At 34.8% G+C, this 22465-nt stretch overlaps 1 protein-coding gene and 1 pseudogene across 1 annotated transcript; both read left to right on the top strand.

The window, feature by feature from the left end:
• Positions 1-4643: 4643 nt before the first annotated feature.
• LOC123914760 lies at positions 4644-14024 on the top strand (annotated as a pseudogene).
• A 6968-nt stretch (positions 14025-20992) lies between these two features.
• On the top strand, positions 20993-22171 carry LOC123914759 (serpin-ZX-like). Its single transcript, XM_045965932.1, has one exon. It carries the CDS (start codon positions 20993-20995, stop codon positions 22169-22171), a length of 1179 nt encoding a protein of 392 aa, XP_045821888.1.
• The last annotated feature ends 294 nt before the right edge of the window (positions 22172-22465 follow it).

Raw genomic sequence — 22465 nt, 5'->3', positions numbered from 1 at the left:
GTTTAATTCATGGACCAACTCTTCAATACCATCGAGGGAAGGTTCACATCTTAACACTGAAATATAACCAGACATATATAGTTTAGGTTTCATGAAGTGTGTCATGTCAACATACTCTAAAGATTATAAATAAAATCATATACACTGCTTACACGTGTAAGTATTGTTATCATGGCAGACAGTAAAAGAGTACTCCTCGTTTGGATTCTTCAAATTTATATTCTTGAACGTGAACTTTACCCCAGATGAACTTAAAATCTTCAAATATGATTGTACAGGTTGCATGACAATCCATGTCTTATTAGCGCTTTCGTTCCAGAAAAAGGCAAATCTTACATGTTGAAACTTGAAGAGCTATGAAAAACAATGTTAGCGTCTAGATGTGCAGTGCAGCTCAAAGTAGATGCAATGTCAATACTTATGCAAGATTGCTGTAGGCTACTTTAACATATATTATGTGCGTGCATGATTTCAAATAGATAAGTCAATCATCAAATATATGCCATGTATGTAAACAAATAAACATATAGACTCCAAAAGAGCACAAGCTACAACCATATATTCAATTGTGATGAACACAGCTAGGTAAATGAAAAATAATTAAGTCAATGTTAAGTCCCTTCACCTTTCCACAACTAAGTGTATGTTTGGTTCTAGTGGTTTTTTCTGAATTTTTTATATTATCCAAATTGCCCTTCATTTTAAATTAAAATTTTAAATTCAAATAACACAATGGTTCTTTTTTATTAAGGTCTTCCAACAATCACAATTCTTGCAGAAATTTAAATAAGGTACATTTTTTAATTGCAAAACTTTATTGTCTATAATAGTATATAAAAAGAATATGTGAGCTGGATTTTTTATATTGTCCAAATTACTCTTCATTTTAAATTCAAATTTTAAATTCAAATAACACAATGATTCTTTTTTATTAAGGTCTTCCAACTATCATAATTCTTGCAGAAATTTAAATAAGATACATTTTTTAATTGCAAAACTTTATTATCTATAATAGTATATAAAAAGAATATGTGAGTTTGGGCTGAATTTTTTATATTGTCCAAATTACCCTTCATTTTAAATTCAAATTTTAAATTCAAATAACACAATGATTCTTTCTTATTAAGGTCTTCCAACTATCACAATTCTTGCAGAAATTTAAATAAGGTACATTTTTTAATTGCAAAACTTTATTAATCTCTGATTTTTAATTTCATAACATAAGAGTTTTTTTTACATAAGTTAGACACAGGCAGGCGCGGAACGCGCTGTCTAGCCCGCTAGTTACTAGATAAAAGAGACACAAAAGAAAACTAAAATACACGTTTAAGTTTTTTTTTTTTTTTTTTTAACAAAAATACATGTTTTTTTGGTTACATGAGAGAAAAAAGGAAAAAAAAAGAAAAAGAAAGAGAGATTATTCTCTTGTAAACACTACTCTCCGGGGGCAATAGTTAATATGCATAAGCCTTTTCTTATGTATGGTGCATAAGTCATTCACAGTCATTAGATGATTTTACACTTGTTATAATCATAACTAAAGAACTTTATATTTTTGCTTGCTCAATTTCGGCCACATTTTACATGCGATTCGATCACCAATTTCGAAAATTAATAACGGAAACATTCATAAAATCGAACGACGATCAAAACGGTATAAAGAACGTCGAGTTTCGTTGATTATTGAGGGAGAACGAACCGGGTCGACGAACCGGGTCGTCGTGACCCGTTTCTGCAGAAAATGGGTGAGGAAGATGATGAACAGTGACGCGCGTCCACGCCCACTCTCACTGGCGGCGCGTGGGGGCGCGTGCGGTGCCTAGGAGACTCCAATTTTTTTTATTATTTTTACATAAAAATAGTAAATAATTTTCTGAGAATTTTGGGATCAGTTTGGTATTTTTCTGAGACATGGAACTATTTTTAGTTAATTAAATGAGGTAAATATGCTTTTATAAATATAAGATATTAATAAAATTTTCCCAAAATTTTATTTAGGGTATTTTGAATTATTTGGAACGGTTGGGGATACCTCACTCTCTTCGGTTTTATATCGTCTTAAAAATTTAAATTTATTTGACAATTTTTATTAAGGGTTAAATATGTTTTTGGAGAACAACTCTTTGAAACCATTCCACAGCAAAAATGGTTTCATACCGTTATACACTGAAACCATTAGTCTAGTTAAATGATTTCATGGCGTTATACACCGAAACCATTATTATAGTTAAATGGTTTTTTTTTTGAACAAGCCAAAATGAGATATATATATATATATATATATAAAGATAATAGTCTCTTAGCACAAGGCGTGCCAATAAGACCAAACAATGTTACAAATAAAGTCAACAATACAGGAACCAAAAGAAACTAAACAAGGCTCAAGCAAAGCAAAGGACTAGACCACCAACTATGGCAGTTCAAAGCTAAAGTGCTACTCGTCGCTTTCAACCACCGATAAGAGAAAGTCTTGATCTTGTCCAACATATGATGCACCGAGTTTGCTGAGCCTGTAAACAATCGATGATTTCTTTCAGTCCACACAACCCAAACACAAACAAGCCAAACTAACTGCATGAAAGAACGTCGAGCTTTAGAACCGCCTGCCGAATCCGAAAACTGAACAAAGTGTTCTGAAAGAGTCTGAGCATTCACCGAAGAAGAACCAATCCAAGAGCTTATATGGTTTTATATGAGCATTAGTGTCAAGATATTATACACTGAAACCATTAATCTTGTTAATTGGTTTCAAGATGTTATACACTGAAACCATTTGTCTAGTTAAATGGTTTGATACTGTTATACACTGAAACCATTATTATAGTTAAATGGTTTTATATGAGCATTAGTGCCAAGATGTTATACATTGAAACCATTAGTCCTTTTAATTTGTTTCAAGATGTCATACACTGAAACCATTTGTCTAGTTAAATGGTTTCATACTGTTATACACTGAAACCATTATTCTAGTTAAATGGTTTCATAGCGTTATACACTGAAACCATTAGTCTTGTTATTTGGTTTCAAGATGTTATACACTGAAACCATTAGTCTAGTTAAATGGTTTCATAGCGTTATACACTGAAACCATTATTTTAGTTAAATGGTTTCATATGGGCATTAGTGCCAAGATGTTATACATTGAAACCATTGTTATTAAGTAAAACATCACATAACCATTTTACAAAACCATGCTACATAAAGCAAAAAATCATATAAAGCAATTAAGGTTAGTTTAGTTGAAAATAATTTGGATAGTATGCATGAGATATTGGATTCGATCATTTCTTTATTGTAAAGAAAAATTGATATATATATGTAATTAATTAATGTATGAAATTTTATTTATATTGTGATTATGATTGATAAAACTTAAAATTAAATTGTATGTTTGACAAGTATGTTTTATATATACATGAACCATTCGTTATTATGTTGGGCTTCGAGGGGGTGTATGACGAAAATTAATTAAAAATGGATTTTTATAATATATACTTCAAAGGAACAAAAGTTATTATTTAATTGGAAACGGGGGGCGCGCTAGAAATTTGGGGGGGGTGCGTTAGAAGTTTGGATGAGGGAAAAAAATTGGGGGCGCGCTAGAAATCTAGGGGAGGAAAAAAATTGGGGGGCTCACAAGAAATATAGGAGAAAAAGAAAAAAAAATTGGGGGGGTGCGCTAAGCAAAAGGGGGGGCGCAAGTAATGGGGTAGTATATGGGGGGCGCGCGAGTAATGGATTGCCTAATTTTGGGCTTGGGCTGACCTTTGTTTGACTTTTGGTGTATGAAGCAAATATGATGGGTGTAGGAAGCAAGTTTATGCATGGTGCATAAGTTTAGGCTTATGCACCATAACCACACCCCTCTCCGGGCATCACTGTGGACATTAAGTTAAACTTAAATTCCTTGCAAAGTTTTTTTTTTTTGGTCAAGAATTCCTTGCAAAGTTTATGGAGAAAATCCTTTAAAATCTTGAATCGACAGTTTTATTTTATTTTCTTTTGTTTTTTTTGTTTTGTTTTCACCACCAGTTTAATCTGGTTCGGGGGCTCAGTTCTGACATCATGTTGTTCTAGTCCCCTCCCGATTGCAGTTGTGAGGAATCGAACCGTGATCCTCCCTACTAAGTTTAACTTCTATCACCACTGAACCAACTAACGATGTGTAGTTTTATTTTCTTTTGATTTGAAATAATTGTTGACAAAAGATTTATATTTTATAGTATAAAATAAAAGATTGCAACAGATTATTTTAACTTCAATATAGGTTTTTTTGCGCCGGTAAAAAAATCCTATAAAATCTGAACGGACAGTTTTATTTTCTTTTTATTCTTAGATTAAATTCTAACATTGGCACTGGCAGGCTCTCTACTCTTCTCCATTGCTTCTTTCATCCCCCCTTTACAGTACAGGTACGTACGAGCCATTCATCCTAAAGATTGCATCTATTCATTGTTTCTATTTATATTTTTTATGAGCAAATCAATATTTGATTTGAAATAATTGTTGACAAAAGATTTTATATTTTATATAAATTAAAGATTGCAACAGATTATAAAACTTCAATATAGGGCTTTTTGTCTTCATATTTCTTGTAGCAGAATTAATCTCCTCTTTATCAGGAATTTTTTGCACACAAAACAGTTAAAATTCTGGAAGAAGAACAATGGCTCTCAGTGAATCAATCTCCAACCAAACTAAGGTTTCCCTCCGCATGGCCAAACATCTGTTCTTGAAAGAATCACAAAAGAACATTGTGTTTTCGCCACTATCAATGCAAGTTGTGCTCAGCCTCATCGCTGCTGGCTCTGAGGGTGCCACAAAACAACAGCTTCTCGACTTCCTCCTGTTCAAATCTACCGAAGATCTCAACTCCTTCGCTTCTTATCTCGTTTCCTCTGCACTCAATGACGCTTCTCTTGTAGGTGGCCCTCGCCTCTCTTTCGTGAATGGTGTGTGGGTTGAACAAACCCTTCCTCTTCTACCTTCCTTCAAACAAATCGTGTCGACGGATTATAAAGCCAATTTGGCTTCCGTTGATTTCCTACACAAGGCTGATGAAGTGGCTAATGAAGTGAATTTATGGGTTGAAAGAAAGACAAGTGACCTTATTAAAGAACTTCTTCCTCCAAGATTGGTTGATAGCGACACTTGCCTCATCTTTGCTAATGCACTATACTTTAAAGGAGAATGGGATTCGAAGTTTGATGTTTCAAAAACACAAGACTACGATTTTCATCTTCCAGATGGAAGTGCAGTCAAGGTTCCTTTCATGATTAGCAAGAAGCAGCAGCTTATTGAATATTTTGATGGTTTTAAAGTTCTTCATCTTCCCTATAAGAAAGGTAAAGATAATCGTCAATTTTCTATGCATTTTTACCTTCCAAATGCAAAAGATGGATTGTCAGCTTTAGTTGAGAATGTGACTTCTAGGCCTAGTTTACTACACCCCAACTTTCGTCTTTCTCAAAACGAAGTAGGTGACTTTAGAATTCCAAAGTTTGATATTTCATTTGGGCTTGAAACTACTGATATGCTTAAGAAGCTAGGAGTGAATTTACCATTCTTTCCCGGAGGTTTGACAAAAATGGTGGACTCTCATGTGGGTCAAGGACTTTTTGTTTCTCACACATTTCACAAATCTTTCATCAAAATAGATGAAGACGGCAGTGAAGCTGCTGCAGCTAGTGTTGCATGCATTTTCAAGGGCATTCCAAGTAGACTAGACTTTGTAGCTGACCACCCATTCTTATTTCTAATTCGAGACGATCTGACAGGAACAGTTCTCTTTATTGGGCAAGTGCTCAATCCTCTTGATATGTGATCTTAGCGGCTGTCGATAAATAGGATACTCTTTAGTTTGGTTTGTTTTTTCTCTCTAGTTATGTTTCTTTTTTCTTTTATTTGTTTCTATTAGTTTTTTTTTAGGTTTGTTTCTTTTGTCACCTGGTTTTTGTAATTTTCCTTTATTATAATATCTTTTTTTTCATAGATAAAATAAACTTATCATGAAAATAGTATTGTTATATGATCCATGTAGCATGAACATGAATGAAATAGTATAGTATTATGTGCATCACTGATTGATATGCTTGGTCTGATATAGGTAGACAACAGACTTGTTAGGATGGCTTAAAAGTTAAAAACCTTGAGTGTTTATAAATTAATTTAAGTGTTGAAATTTTGAATTGGGACAAGTGGCAAAAGTTTTACTCTAAAACATTTTCATTGGGTATGGACCAATTTTTTCAATAATCATTCAGAACTTGACATAAGTTGTTTTTTTAAACCCATTGAAATTGAATTCAGACCAATTTACTTATACATAATTGTTTTTAACGAAATAAACTCAACTCATAAAGATGTCGATTAGCATGGTAAATGACCGCCCTTACCAAGGAATGAACTACCATGTTCATTTGCCGTTGGATAATATTGGATATTACCAGGGAATGAAATATCTTATTTGTTTGCCGTTGGATAATATTGGGTACAACAGGAGCATAAGCTCAAAAAGAAAAAATAAAAACGATTAAAGAGCATCAGCTAAAATTAAATAGCTTAATCTAGCAGGATACAAATCATAAGTGTTCAACTCAGACTTGTGATCACAATCCATGTTCGCAAGAGCATCCACACAAAAGTATATATTTAACCTCAAAGTTATGATTTAAATCGACATGTACAATATTAGAAATTAAAACATTAAATTCCGCGATACCTTCGTTGTTAACTGCATCAACACTTTCCCTTCATGTACGAGTAGACTGGTTCAGTTGAGTCCATCCAAATACGCCAAAACAAATTCCCCACTCATGTCGCTAATACAACAGCCGAAAGTTCTTGTTAGTCCTCGTCTCGTGCTGGAAGCTCGCGTCTACACTGCAGGTATATCAGTTCTGTTGCACCAAAATATGATATGGAACCAAGAGAAGTTGAGACTGCTACTGTGCAGAGTCTGTGGAACAATTGGGAAGTAATTCAATCCAATCAATTCTCATGAGAGAGAGAGAGGTCTGAAATAGTTCATCAGCAACAGGGCAGCAGAATGTGGTGCAACAGAGCCGATATACCTACAGTGTAGACGCGAGCTTCTAGCACGACACAACAGTCAGATAAAAAGAGCAATTGAGACTGCAGAGTCTGAAATATATAGTTCATCAGCAACAGGGCAGCACCCTATCTATTGAATTGAATTAGGACATTCTGTTATAAACCACAGATTGAAAGCCCCACCAGTCGCCAACAATCTTCACTTATACCGCGCAATAGAAAAATATGCTTATCAATTATCATTATCAACTTGATTTTCACAAAAAAAAGCTCAGTTACTTGGACATGGTACGTGACGTTCCTGCAATTTTTGTCGGGTAGGGAAGGCAGCTTCTTTGATTAAACTCTCTAATGTTGGCTCTCTATTCTTCTGCAGATTGCATCTTTTGATCTCAACATATTCTAATTTTAGAGACGGTTAATTGATTTACACTATGATCTAAATGAGTTTCAACAGAGAGGATATAAAATTGATTCATAGATCAAATTTTCTAAGCTCTTTTGTTCAGTGGTGATTGATGCTGAACTTTGGTAGGGAGGACCACGGTTCGATATCCCGCAACTGGGATCGGGAGGGGCTGAAACCACTTGATGTTAGAACTGACCCCCGAAACAGATTAAACTGGTAGTAAAAAACCAAAAAAAATTAATAATAAACTCAATATTTCTTTTCTTTTTATTATTCAAATAAAACATCTGTTTAAGTTAAACCTAAAATCCTATAAATCTGAAATCTATAAGACGACATCATAAACCAAAAGATTGCAGCTCTAAGGTTGGCTCTCTCTACTCTTCAGTCTTCATCGATCGCTTCCTTCATCTCCTCGTTACAGTACAGGTCCGTATGTGCTATATATTTCCTAAAGACCGCATCTTTTCAACTTTTAGTTAATGTATACAATCATAGTTGTGAAATCAATACTTGATTTGATTTATTCTCTTAAGAAAAATCAATATTTGATTTGAAATAATTGTTGACAAAACTCAAGAATTTTTTTTATATAAAATAAAAGATTGCAACAGATTATAAGACTTCAATACAGGGTTTTTCTTCATATTTCTTGAAGCAGAATTAATCTCCTCTTATTTTATTAGGAATTTTTTGCACAGCACCTGGTACATAGTCTTTGAGTCTTGGTCAGTTAAGATATTGCCGGACATCTGTTCTTGAAACAATCAAAGAAGAACATTGTGTTTTTGCCACTATCGCTCCAAGTTGTGCTCAGCCTCATCACTGCTGGCTCTGAGGGTCCCACAAAACAACAGCTTCTGGACTTCCTCTTGTCTGAATCCTCCGATGATCTCGACATTTTCGCCTCTTTTCTCATTTCCTCTGAACTCAATGACGCTGCTCCTGCAGGTGGCCCTCGCCTCTCTTTTGTCAATGGTGTATGGGTTGAACAAACACTTCATGTTCAACCTTCCTTCAAAGAAATCGCGTCTATTGTGTTAGATAATAAAATAATAGATTATGTTATTGGGCCTGTTAGTTTATAGTCCATTAGATTTTATATATATTCTCTAGTAACTCTTTTGTAATGTCAAGTTATTGGTATTCTATTGAAACCCTAGCCGTCTCTTTCTATTTTCCTATTTGTGTATCTCTAATTCTAACATGGTATCTAGAGCGTGGTTTGATCCTCCTTGAACTGTTTGTTGCTTCCGTTGTGTAAATTCCTATATATTTGGGAATATAATCGTAGTTTTTTTTTTGTTTGTTTGTTGGTTTTGTTTGGATGCAAGATTGGTATTTAGTGGTGCTGTTGCTGATTTTGATTACTAGTTTGCGTTGGTTGTGAATCCGAGTTTGGAACTTCATGCGGTGTTGCGTTTTGTTCTTTGGCAGCTTGGTTTGTTTGGCTAATTGTGTGTTTTGAATTAAAAACAAAAACGCATACGGCAGTGGAATGAAAGACTCGTTGGAATTTAAAGGCTACTATGTATTTAAGTCTTTTGCAATTTGTAGAGTGGTTAAATGTATCTTTTGAAGTTTGAAAGCTAAATTGGCAAGTGTGGTGATTACCAGCGACGACACATAGTAAAACAAAAGATATATGTGCATTTTGGCCGGAGGTAATTAATTTGGTTTGTCTCTCATGATCTATTTGGATGCTTCTATCTGATGGTTTCTCTCTTTGGATGCTACTTCTCTCTTGGATGATTACTCACATATGATTGTATTGCATTTCTCCCCTATTGCACTTCTTCTGATTGCATTGCACTTCTTCTGATTGCATTGCACTTCTCCCTATTGCACTTCTGATTGTATTGCACTTCTCCCCCTATTGCACTTCTCTTCTGATTGCATTGCACTTCTCCCTATTGCACTTCTTTGATTGATTGCACTGTTTTATTGCATCTCTCTCTATTGGTTGATTCTTCTGTTTAGTCCGATTTTGTTTGATTTGGTACGATTTGGATTGGTTGACTTTGGACCGAACTAGATTGGATGTTGGATTAATTTGATTTGTTTCTCCCTTCTTTGATGGTGTCTGTAGTGACTACAAATGGCTGCTCTCAATTGATCATGATCTTAATTGGGTTGATTTATTGTCAGGGCTAATTTGTAACAAGCTTAAAGCTTAGTAAGCTTTAGCTTGAGGGGTGATGTTAGAAGTTTATTTTATTTTATTTGGTAGTTTATTTTATTTTCGTATTTTGTTTGACAAACTCATAATGCCTCTTGTTGATGCATAATGAGTTTGAGAGTAGGTGTTAGATAATAAAATAATAGGTTATGTTATTGGGCCTGTTAGTTTATAGTCTCTTAGGTTTTATATATATTCTCTAGTAACTCTTTTGTAATGTCAAGCTATTGGTATTCTATTGAAACCCTAGCCGTCTCTTTCTATTTTCCTATTTGTGTATCTCTAATTCTAACATATTGATTATAAAGCCACTTTGGCTTCTGTTGATTTCAATAACAAGGCTGATGAAGTGGCTAAAGAAGTGAATATTTATCCGAAGAGTAATCAGTCAATTTAGTCCTTAAACTATCACTCTCTCACCAACTTAGTCCCTAAACTATTAAAAATAACTAAAAGGTCCCTAATCTATTTTCCATCCGTCAATTTAGTCCCTAAACTATCAATCGCTCACCAACTTAATCCCTAAACTATTAAAAACAACTAAAAGGTCCCTAAACTATTTTTCATCCGTCAATTTAGTCCCTAAACTATCACTCTCTCACCAACTTAATCCCTAAACTATTAAAAACAACTAAAAGGTCCCTAATCTATTTTCCATCCGTCAATTTAGTCCTCGGTTAACTTGTCTATAAAATCCTAAAATATTATCACCCTTTCTTCTTCCACGTTGATGAATCCTCATCATTACATGTTATTTGAGCATATTTAAGGCAATTCATAGGTAATAATGTAAGGAAGTTGGTCACAATGAGTGAAAAAAGAGCCGAAACGAAGGTAGAGTGCTGCGCAAGCAAAATAGGGGAAATTTGAATTTTGAGCTGCGCCATGGCGCAGGAGTATTGCGCATGGCGCAATTGAGCAAAATTGAAGAGCTCAAGCCTCTGTAAGTTGCACCATGGCGCCACTGGGCTGCGCATGGCGCAATTGGAAAGGAATTTGGATGAATCTTCTCTGTGTTCTGCGCCATGGCGCCACTGAAGCTGCGCATGGCGCAATTGAGTTTAAAATGGAAGAATTTCTCTCTAGGTTCTGCGCCATGGCACAGAGGAGCTGCGCATGGCGCAATCAAAGCTCGAAAAGGATGATCTGGGCTCTGTGAGCTGCGCCATGGCGCAGAGAAGCTGCGCATGGCGCAAGATGAATGTCTGGGTAAATATTCTTGATCTGGAAGCTGCGCCATGGCGCCAGAGGCCTGCGCCACTGCGCAGGTGTAACTGCCTCTTTGCGCCAGGGCGCGAGGGCCTGCGCATGGCGCAGGTTGTTGAAATTATAAAAGGAAACAGAGCTTCCAGTGCAAAGGTTCGACTTTTTGGAGCGAAAATTGACATTGATTGCTGGAGATCGTGATTGGATCACTTCCACTTCGATTCTAAGTCATAGATCGGTCACCATTGCAGCTGCACAATCCATGGAAGTTCTAGCTATGGAGTGGGAGCTGATTCTTGACCATTCCACCATGAAGAACTGATTTCTCAAGAGGTTGGATACATGTTTAGGCTTTGATTATGTAATTCTCAATGTGATCAACCAGTAGATGTAATGAATTTCTCTATTTCAGTGTTATACAATGAATTTTAGTCTTAATGCTTTTATGCTTTGATCATGTATGAATTGAATCTTGAATTGAAACTTGACGACAATTGTATACTTGCAATTTGTCTATCACACGTGCTTCGACGAAAACAACCTCTAGTTGCCGAACTTAATTAATTCTTTCAGAATAATCATTTAGAACGAAAGAGATCTTTAGTATGAAAAAGTGGCAATTGTCGGTTTCTTTTTTTTTTAACACAAAATATTTTTTTTATTCAACTTTTTGACTGAAAGATTACAAAAAAAAATGATATGATTCAACCGTTTTTGGTTTTATAGTTTGTTGTTTTGTCTGGTTTAATAATACTGCTTATCCTAGTGAGTTTTATGGTCCCACTGGACCAGAAGCTTCTCAAGCTCAAGCATTTACTTTTCTTGTTAGAGACTACGCTAAAATCAGGTCTGTTTTTTGTTCTCACTTTTGTAAATTTGTAAGGGTTTGTGATTTTGTTTTATCCGTTTGAAGTTTATGCTATGATCTCTTGTTTCTTGCGGGTCTGAGAGTTTTTTTATCCTTCTATTCCTTTTCTTCTGTTATTGTAAGGAATATTTTGGGGTGTGTTAGTGTGTTTAATGATGACATAAAGGGTACAAAAGTGCCATTATATGTAGTATGCTAACAAATTCTTATTAAATTCCAAGCACGTGTAGTGAATTATCTTTGCAGGCTGGTTGTGTTATTGGTAATACTATAGGAGCTAGCTTTTTTCATCCATGCCAGTGTGTTAAGAAGTGCTTTGGAGATATTATAACAGGTTTGTTAGGAATCATAAAATGATGTTTATGAGGGACTAATTTGAAGGATGTGAATATAGTTTAGGACCTTTTAGTTGTTTTTAATAGTTTGGGGACTAAGTTTGTGAGAGAGTGATAGTTTAGAGACTAAATTGACGGATGAAAAATAGATTAGGGACCTTTTAGTTGTTTTTAATAGTTTAGGGACTAAGTTGGCGAGAGAGTGATAGTTTAGGGATTAAATTGACTGATTACTCTTTATCCAAAATTATTATCATTTAATGTTACTCAACTTTTTTCATATACCTTTCATTATTGCAATTATCATATTTTATTTTATCATTACATCTTACGGCTAATTAGACCCGTGCACTGCACTGGTCGATGTTCTAGTTCTAAAAAATACACATACACATAAAATATCTGTTCTAAAAAAAAAGTTAAACCTAAATTCCATGCAAAAAGTTTCCATTAAAAAAAAAAAAACTTCGTATAAATCTGAAACGTATAAAACGAGATCATAAACCAAAAGATTGAATTATAAAAAAAAAACCGAATTTTTTTTTGTCAAAAAAAAAAAAGATTGCAACATATTATAAGGCTTCAACATACATAGGGATAATAATAAAAAAAAAACTTCAACGTAGGTTTTTTTTTTCTTTCTTATTTCTTGTAGAAGAAGTAATTTTCTCTTATTTATTAGGAGTTAGGACTTTTTGGCACCAATGCACTGCCGCCTACAATAATAGCCTTTTGAATCTGTCAGTTAATTTTTTTAGAAGAAGAACAATATGTCTCTCCATCAAAAAAACAAAAAAAGAAGAAGTACAATGTCTCCCCATGAATTAACCACCAACCAAACTAAGGTTTCCCTCAACATTGCCGAACATCTGTTCTTGAAAGAATCAAATAAGAACATTGTGTTTTCGCCACTATCGCTCCAAATTGTGCTCAGCCTCATCGCTGCTGGATCTAAGGGTCCCACCAAACAACAACTTCTCGACTTCCTTTTGTCCGAATCCTCTGATGATCTCAATGCTTTTGCCTCGCATCTTGTAACCTCTGCACTCATTGATGCTGCTCCTGCTGGTGGCCCTCGACTCTCTTTCGTCGATGGTGTATATGGGTTGAACAAACCCTTCCTCTTCTACCTTCCTTCAAACAAATCGGTCTGTTGATTATAAAGCCACTTTGGCTTCCGTTGATTTCAAAAACAAGGCTGGTGAAGTCGCTAAAGAAGTGAATTTATGGGTTGGAAAAAAGACAAATTACCTTATTAAAGAACTTCTTCCTCCAGGATCAGTCACCAGCCAAACTAGCCTCATCTTTGCTAATGCACTGTACTTCAAAGGAGCATGGGCTCAAAATTTTGATTTTTCAAAAACGTAAGACTATGATTTTCACCTTCTCAATGGAAGCTCAGTTAAGGTTCCTTTCATGACTAGCACGGAGAATCACAGTATTGAAATGTTTGATGGTTACAAAGTTCTTCGTCTTCCTTATAAAAAAGGTGAAGATAAGCGTCGATTCTCGATGTATTTTTTTCTTCCAAATGCAAAAGATGGACTGTCGGCATTAGTTAAGAAGGTGACGTCTACACCTCCTGACTTTCATGATTTTGGAACGGAAGTAGGTCACTGCAGAATTCCAAAGTTCGATATTTCATTTGGACTTGAAACTACTGATATGCTTAAGGAACTAAGAGTGGATTTACCCTTCTCTCCGGGAGGTTTGACTAAAATGGTAGACTTTGACCATGGTGATGAAATTTTTGTTTCTAAAATATTTCACAAGTCTTTTATCAAAATAGAAGAAAAAGGCGCAGAAGCCGCTGTAGTCACTCTTGCAGTCCTTAACACTGCTAGGTGTGCTCGACCTAGACCTAGGCCTAGACTAGACTTTGTAGCTGACCACCCCTTCTTATTTTTAATTAGAGAAGATTTGACGGAAACAATCCTTTTTATTGGGCAAGTGCTCAATCCTCTTGCTAGGTGATCTTAGTTGTTGCCAATGGATAAATTGGAAACTCTTTAATTTGGATTTTTATCTTCTCTTTTTATGTTTCTTTTACTTGTATTGGTTATTTTGTCACCTGTTTTGGAATTTTTCCTTTATATTAATATATATTTCTTAGCATTGAAAATATACATTTATCATAAAAATGGTATTGTTATTTATATGATTCATGTATGAGTGGCATGAACATGCATGAAGGATCATGAAATTGAGTTGTGGAAATTGCTATATCATGAACAACTAGCTTATCTATGAAGTGTTTTAGAGGCTATCAGTCTATCACTATAAGAAAAGAAAAGAGCAACTGATACAGTAAACAAGAAGTCCAAAAGCTCTTTCTTTTGCTAATAAGAAAATTACTGCATTTTGCAGATGCCTATAACAGACAAGAGTACCAAAAATGTAAATTTCAGAATAAGAGTGAATTAACTCATATTATGAACAGGCTAACACCACTAAAATACAAGATATAAAAAGGTGAAGGATATAAAAAAATTCACTTTTGGATTATGTGATTCTGAACCAATTTTTATTAAGTCGAGCCAAGGTCAATTCTCTACTGATTTCCAGTCTAACGACGGATTCATATGGTTCATGGAATCATATGATTGACCATGTTTTTCAACTGTTAGATTCATTTAGTCCATACACTGATTTGGTAGACTTTAAATGCTAGATCATTTTAGCTTAAAACAAAGACTGTAATTTATATATATCTTTACCTTTGCTGTTGCACCTTGTTGCCACTACCAAGCATCTGCCCTGTCGACTTCTGATTCGTTGCTTACTCTGTCTCCAATTGTCTCGATTTTCATCTTCGAATTATTGAAAGTTCTCTGTTATCATTCAGATGTCGAACATTGCTTGCGATGGTAATGCACATTTGAAATCAAGTATTGTGGTAGCTGTGGGAGGTGAAAGTCACTCACATATGTATACCATCATTGACGGCGCTTGGCTGGCCTCCACAACTCCTCTCCTACTTCTGCCACAAAATTGCACCCGACCCAGCCAACATAAAAACAGAATCAAGAGTTAATTCTTTTTTGAATTGTTTAACTTGAACAGAGGATCTACAAAGGCACAAACTTTTTTTGGTACTATCTACAAAGTTTTTCCATACGCACCGGCCATAGATTGAATTCAGGACCAAATGGTTAAGAGCTCAAATATCTATCACTTGAATGTTGGTAAAAAAAGGTACAAACTTTAAAATAATTAAACAAGTCCACCAAAAGATCATATACATAACTAAGAGCGCTTAAAGTTAAATGAGATGGCACAAATCTCTTCTAGCTTAATCAAAGTCATGAGTTCGATTATTGGCTTGGACATGCAGCAACATTAAAAATAAAAATAAAAATAAAAAACTAAATGCATTTATGTTCCTATTTCAATTGCTACCAAACGTGCGGCCATGATAGCTTGAACTTCACCGCGTTATGGCCGCTGCCGGAGATTTTTCATTTTCTGGAATTAAGTACCTAATTACTAGCTTTGTAACTTTTTTTTTTTTTTGAAACTGCAAATTTTATTAACAACCTTAAAACCAAGGCATAAGACATACCAAGGGAGGGAAAAGGAGAAAACAAAGAAAAACACCCAAACAAAAAGGGCAATAGGCAAAACTCCACTACCATGCCTAGGACCCAAACCTACCGATTGAAACAATCTCCGGCATCCCAAGACCATTCATCAAATAGACACGGAGTAATTTTCAATCTAACCACACTCCACTTCCACGAGAGCACTTTAACTGCCTCAACAAGCTCCAAAGGATCCATTGCAACATTTTTAAAAATTTTATTATTCCGAGCTATCCAAATCGACCAAATTACCGAATGCCAGACCAATCTAAAGCCTTTTTTGGACTTCAAATTCTTCGCCGCTTCACTCAAACAATCAAAGAGGTAAAAAATATTTGGCGGGAATCACCACACCTAGCCATTTGAAGATTTCATACCAAACAAATAAGACCACCTTACAATGAAGAAACAAGTGTAAGGCGGATTCCCGGATATCTCTACACCAAACACAATTACCACCACTATCACTCGGTAGAACCCCTCTCAAAAGAAGGTTATCCTTAGTGGGCACACGATCGTGGAGAAGTTGCCAAGAAAAAACAATTACCTTCGAAGGGGCTGGACTTTCCCAAATCCCATTAAAAACCCTTTCTTCAAAAATCGGGAGACTAGGACTAATAACAAGATTTTTAGCTAGCGACTCAAAAGCAGATTTAACCGAAAAACACCCTTCCGGATCTAACACCCACCTCCATTTATCCTCCTCATGGGAGAGGTTAACAAACTCAAGCAAGGCCAAAAGGTGAGAAACTATATCCTCCTCCCAAAGGAAAAGTCTACGCCTCCAAACAAAATTCCACCTCATCCTCTCCCCCTCTACCACCAACAACTCATTCACCGTTGCTTCTTTTTGGAGAGAAAGAGAGAATAACCGGGGGAACTTAACACTCAACAACGAGTCTCCAAGCCACTTATCACACCAAAAACGAGTACGCGCACCATTCCCAAGAGAGCGAGAAATCACCTCCTCCACCCAATTCTTTGACTCCACGCAAGTTTCAAGATCACGGATGTCTTTCCACTAAAGGGAGGCTACATGTGGAATTGACCCACGAGGCCAAACCACATTATGTAAAATGTGAGAGCCGTATTTAGCTACCAACACCTCCTTCCAAAGCCCCAAAACATCATTGTTTAAGAGTCTCCATCTCCATTTCATGAGAAGGCTAAGATTTACCGCTTTTATATCTCGGAAACCAAGACCACCATTCCTCTTATCAAGACAAACCACTCTCCACTTAATCCAACAAAGCTTCCTACCACCATTTACGCCTCCCCAAAGGAAATCTCTTTGAATACGAGTAACCTTTTTTATCACTTGCGCCAGCATTTTCATAAAAGACAAGTAGAAAATAGGGAGCGAGTTTAACACCGAATTAACAAGAACTAACCTCCCACCGAGACTTATATGCTTGTTGCCCCAAGAGTTCAATTTTTTATGGAGGCTAGTCACTAAAGGTTCCCAAGTGGACAATCTCCTTGGATTCGCCCCTACCGGTAGGCCAAGATACTTGAAAGGAATATCACCTCTAATACAATTAAGAAAATTACATGTCATCTCTATCAACTCATTACTAACATTTACTCCCATAAGGCGACTCTTCCAAAAATTCACCTTAAGGCCGGAAGCTAATTCGAAACCCCTAAGAATTGCCTTCAAAGTCCAAAGGTTCTCCACTGAAGCTTACCCAATGCAAAGAGTATCATCCACATATTGTAGGTGGGAGATAATCGGTCCATCACTAGCTTTGTAACTTGCAATGTGATTTTGAATAAACAGATTATTTGCGGCTTATATAGTACAATGACTTTTCATAATAAGTATTTATACCTAAGCTATTTTTTTGTTAAGTACATAAGCTATTTTTAAAGCAAAATGAGTTTTAGAACAATGTTTGTTAGATTTTGATACATCAATTCTACGATAAATCTAAAAAATAAAATTTGTTTTCTTATATATATAACACCGGAGGGAGTATATAAAAGAACAATAGGATACCTAACGTATGTTCAACCGTGTAGGACAATAGATTAAAAACCTACTTCTGATAGTAGAAATATGCAACTGAAGGACAAATATAGCAGAATTTAACAAGCTTTCTACGTCCGCTCGGTTTCCTAATAACATAGCAGAATTTAACACGTGCGATTTTTAATCTTGCCCCTGTACCGTCAGATACTGAATTTAATGGTCTCATATTGGTAAGATAAAATGTCTTTTTGGTCTGGCATATTAATTCTGTTGTCACGAGATCAACTAATTTCCTCTAGGTTTATTCACTTAATGTGATCAATATTAAGAATGAATAATTAAAGCAAAGACAAACATAGAAAATAACTTAACAACAATTGAGCATAAACTTTATCGAACCATAATTACATGTCTCAAGCATTCGTAAGGGAGTTCATCTACTCGACCTAACCTAGGAAAAATAAATTACAAAGACAATAAAAGAAAAGAACCTTATTGCCTCGGAGTTCCTTGGCCTTCCTTGCCTCCTCCTCAGAGTTCTCCTAACTCTCTCATAAGTATCACTATTGTTGAGTGATTTCTGAATATTTTGGAATGAATAATAGTGAATGAGGAGAGCTCTATTTATAGTTTTTCAGCTGGATTTGAGCTTTTTCTGCGTACCCATCGTAGCCACGATGACGTTCAAAATCGTCTCATCATGGCCACGATGGATCATATCGTGCTACGATGAAGATTCTCTCCATATTTTCTATTTTTCTTAAACCGCCTTCATCGTGCCACGCTGCTTCTCATTGTGGGTACGATGGCTCGCGCGGTTTATTACGGTTTTTTCCCTTTTATTTATTTTTATTTTTATGTTTTTCCACTTTTTTGCTTTTGGGTTAAGTAACTTCACTTTTCTATGTATTTGCTTGCTTTTGGGCTTCAATTACTATTAAAACTACCCTAAATTACTACTAAAAATATCATATAATTGATCGTCATCTTAAGCCTAGAATTTTATTTGATATTCGCACGGGTTCATCTTTTATTCATGTAATTATCTTGAATTTACTTATAATTAAGGATTTTATTCCTGTCTTTTTTATGAAAGTTCACGTCGCATGTTCCAATCAACTTTATTTATGACATGTGATTGGTAAAATCTTAAAATAGTTAATCTTTAATATTTGATCTTAATTTATTAATTTACCTATAACTTTAAATAAAAGATTAAATTGGTAAACTAAATCAGATCAATTTTTAAACTAATAGAATTTTAAAGTAGAATTTTATTTGATATTCCCACGGGTTCAAAATATGCTCTGGCCTTGAGATTTTTTGCAAGCGTAGTTAGTTTCCCATAAAATTAAAATATACCATGATTTTTATTTTATTTTTCATCTTCAGCCGACTCTTTATAGAAAATCTACATTAAGTTTATTGTCAAACACGGGATAATTTATATTTTTTTCAATAATAATTCTTTTCACACCAATAATCACAATGTGTGGAGCAAATACAATCGATTAAGCAATCAATAAGTGAGGATGACAGTAATAATCACAAGAAAAGATGCCCAACGCGCAATTGCGCCCCGCGCAGAAGGCAGTGTGACCTATAGGTCACACGCATGCCAATTGCGCCTCGCGCCGGAACGAGGGCGTGCCGCGCCGAGTGCAGTGCTAATTGATTTTTAGATCTTCCCTTTCAAAGCAAAATGCAACAAAAAAGATAACCAGTTCTTTTCTTAATCAATACTATGAGGGATTGTGTAGTTTGGAGTTAGCGAGAGATAATTTAGGAGAAAACCATTGCTTTAATTATTAGAAGATTTGTTTTCAAATTTTTGTAATAAAAAAAAAGATATCAAACATATTTCATCTATTAGATTAAATAAAATAAATGGATACAATTTAGTAGGGGTGCTCGCGGTTCGGTTTGGATCGGTTTTGAGGCAAAAACTCATCCGATCCAAAATTAATTTTATTTGCGGTTTGGTTCGGTTTTGGATGACAAATAAAAAAAATCCGATCCGATCCAATATTTTATGCGGTTTAATTTGGATCGGTTTTTGGATATCCAAATTATAAATTGTAATTTTTTTTATTAAATATTAATATTATAAAAAACACCATAAAGCAACGGTTTGAATTTTTTGACGAAATAAATATTAAGTTTGATGTAAAATATAACATATAATACATTAAAAAATAATATTTTGGAATGACAATTATAAATTATATTTAAAACATATAAAAAAGTAAGAAATAAATTAAATTAAACTAACAAATAGTAATATCAAAAGTTAAAATGAACAAAAAAATAGTTTAATTCAACGTATATTCATACTAATAATAATATAAATAAGTATTAAAATATATGTATGCGGTTGGTTCGGTTTTAGATCGGTTTTGAGAAATCAATCCGAAATTCGATCCGATCCAACGGTTTTCTTAAAAGAACATCCAAACACATCCAAAAATATTCGGTTTTTTGTGGTTTTCAATTTTTTTGGATCAGTTTACGATTTTTATTTGGATTGGATTGGATTTGAGCACCCTAGAATTTAGTGTCAAAAAGTAAAATTGTCAAAAAGTAAAATTTGACACTTGCTGACTGACTCGTATATATTTGGTAAAGATGGCATCTTAGTTAATGTATATACTATCATATTTGTGAAATCAATACTTGAATTGATTTTTTTTTTGGTTACAATACTTGATTTGATTTATTCTTTTAAGAAAAATCAATATTTGATACTATATGAAATAATTGTTGATAGAAATCAAGATTTTTTTTTATACAGTATAAATTAAAAGATTGCCACAGATTATAAGGCTTCTACCTATGTTGCCTAGGTACGGGTACGGTACCGGTATCCGATACGGGTACTGTACGCGGTACGATATTTTTAGAAAATTTAAGGTACGAGTACGTTAATATAAAATATTAAAAAAATTATTTTTAAGTGAATTATCATCATCATACTTTGAAGATTTAATTTTTTTTGGTCCACCGTCTCAACTATTTTCATAAAAAATGAGAGATAATTAAAATATAATAAAAAATTATAATATTTTTTAAGAGATTTTTCAACAGCCAATATATTTTTTCCGTATTCATCATCATAAATCAACCAAATAAAAATGGGTACAGAATCAATGCGTACCATACGAGTATCATGGAGTATCCAGTACTGGTACGTACCTGGTACGGGTACTTGGAGTACTCATGTTACATAGGCTTGAAGGTAGGGTTTATTTTTATTGAAGCACAAGTAATTTCCTTTTATTTTATTTATTTCTTATTACTTGAAGCACAAGTAATTTTCTATTATTTATTAGGAGTTTTTGGCACACAATACTACACAGCCGCTCTAGGTTAAATTTTTTGGAAGAAGAACAATGTCTTCTTCTTTCAATGAATTATTAACCACCAACCAAACTAAGGTTTCCATCAATATTGCCAAACATCTGTTCTTGAAAGAATCAAATAAGAACAAGAACATTGTGTTTTCGCCACTGTTTCTCCAATTTGTGCTCAGCCTCATCGCTGCTGGATCTGAGGGTCCCACAAAGCAGCAGCTTCTCAACTTCCTCTTGTCCAAATCCTCCGATGATCTCAACGATTTTGCCTCTCATCTCGTATCCGATACACTCAATGACGCTGCTCCTGCCGGTGGCCCTCGACTCTCTTTTCTGGATGGTCTATTTGTTGAACAAACCTTTCCTCTTCAAGATTCCTTCAAACAAATTGTGTCTAAAAATTATAAAACCATTCTGGCTTCCTATGATTTCAAAAACCAGGCTGAAGAAGCGGTTAAAGCAGTGAATTTATGGGTTGAAAAAAAGACAAATTGCCTTATTAAAGAACTACTTCCTCCAAGATTAAACGATCCCAACACTGGCCTCATCTTTGCTAATGCATTGTTCTTCAAAGGAGCATGGGATCAAAAGTTTGATGTTTCAAAAACTAAAGACTATGATTTTCACCTTCTCAATGGAAGGTCAGTTAAGGTTCCTTTCATGATCACCATGGAGAAGCAGTGTATTCAAACTTTTAGTGATTTTAAAGTTCTTCGTCTTCCTTATAAGAAAGGTGGTGAAGATAAGCGTCGATTCTCCATGTATCTTTTCCTTCCAAATGCAAAAGATGGACTGTCGGCATTAGTTAAGAGGCTGACTTCTACACCTAACTTACTCCGCAACTTTCTTAATTCTCGATTGGAAGTACGTGACTGCAGAATTCCAAAGTTCAATATTTCATTTGGATTTGAAGCTACTGATATGCTTAAGGACCTAGGAGTGGATTTACCCTTCTCTCCAAAAACTGTGAACTCTGATGTGGGTCATGGCCTTTTTGTTTCTAACATATTTCACAAGTCTTTCTTCAAAGTAGAAGAAGAAAGAGAAGAAGGCACCGAAGCTGCTGCAACCAGTGATGCAGGCTTTTCATATAAGTGTGCTCGACCTAGATCTAGACTAGACTTTGTTGCTGACCATCCCTTCTTATTTTTAATTAGAGAAGATTTGAAGGAAGAAATCCTTTTTATCGGGCAAGTGCTCAATCCTCTTGCTAGGTGATCCTAGTTGTTGCCGATGGATAAATTGGAAACTCTTTAATTTGGATTTTTATCTTCTCTTTTTGTATTTCTTTTACTTGTTTTGTTTCTTGTATTGGTTATTTTGTCACCTGTTTTCGAATTTTTCCTTTATTTTAATATATATTTTTTAGCATTGAAAATATACATTTATCATAAAAATAGTATTGTTATTTATATGATCTATGAATGAGTGGCATGAACATGTATGAAGGATCATGAAATTGAGTTGTGGAAATTGCTATATCATGAACAACTAGCTTATCTATGAAGTGTT

The sequence above is a fragment of the Trifolium pratense genome, linkage group LG3 (assembly GCF_020283565.1).
Source record: "Trifolium pratense cultivar HEN17-A07 linkage group LG3, ARS_RC_1.1, whole genome shotgun sequence".
Lineage (NCBI taxonomy): Eukaryota > Viridiplantae > Streptophyta > Magnoliopsida > Fabales > Fabaceae > Trifolium > Trifolium pratense.
This window is presented reverse-complemented; position numbering and strand designations above follow the sequence as displayed.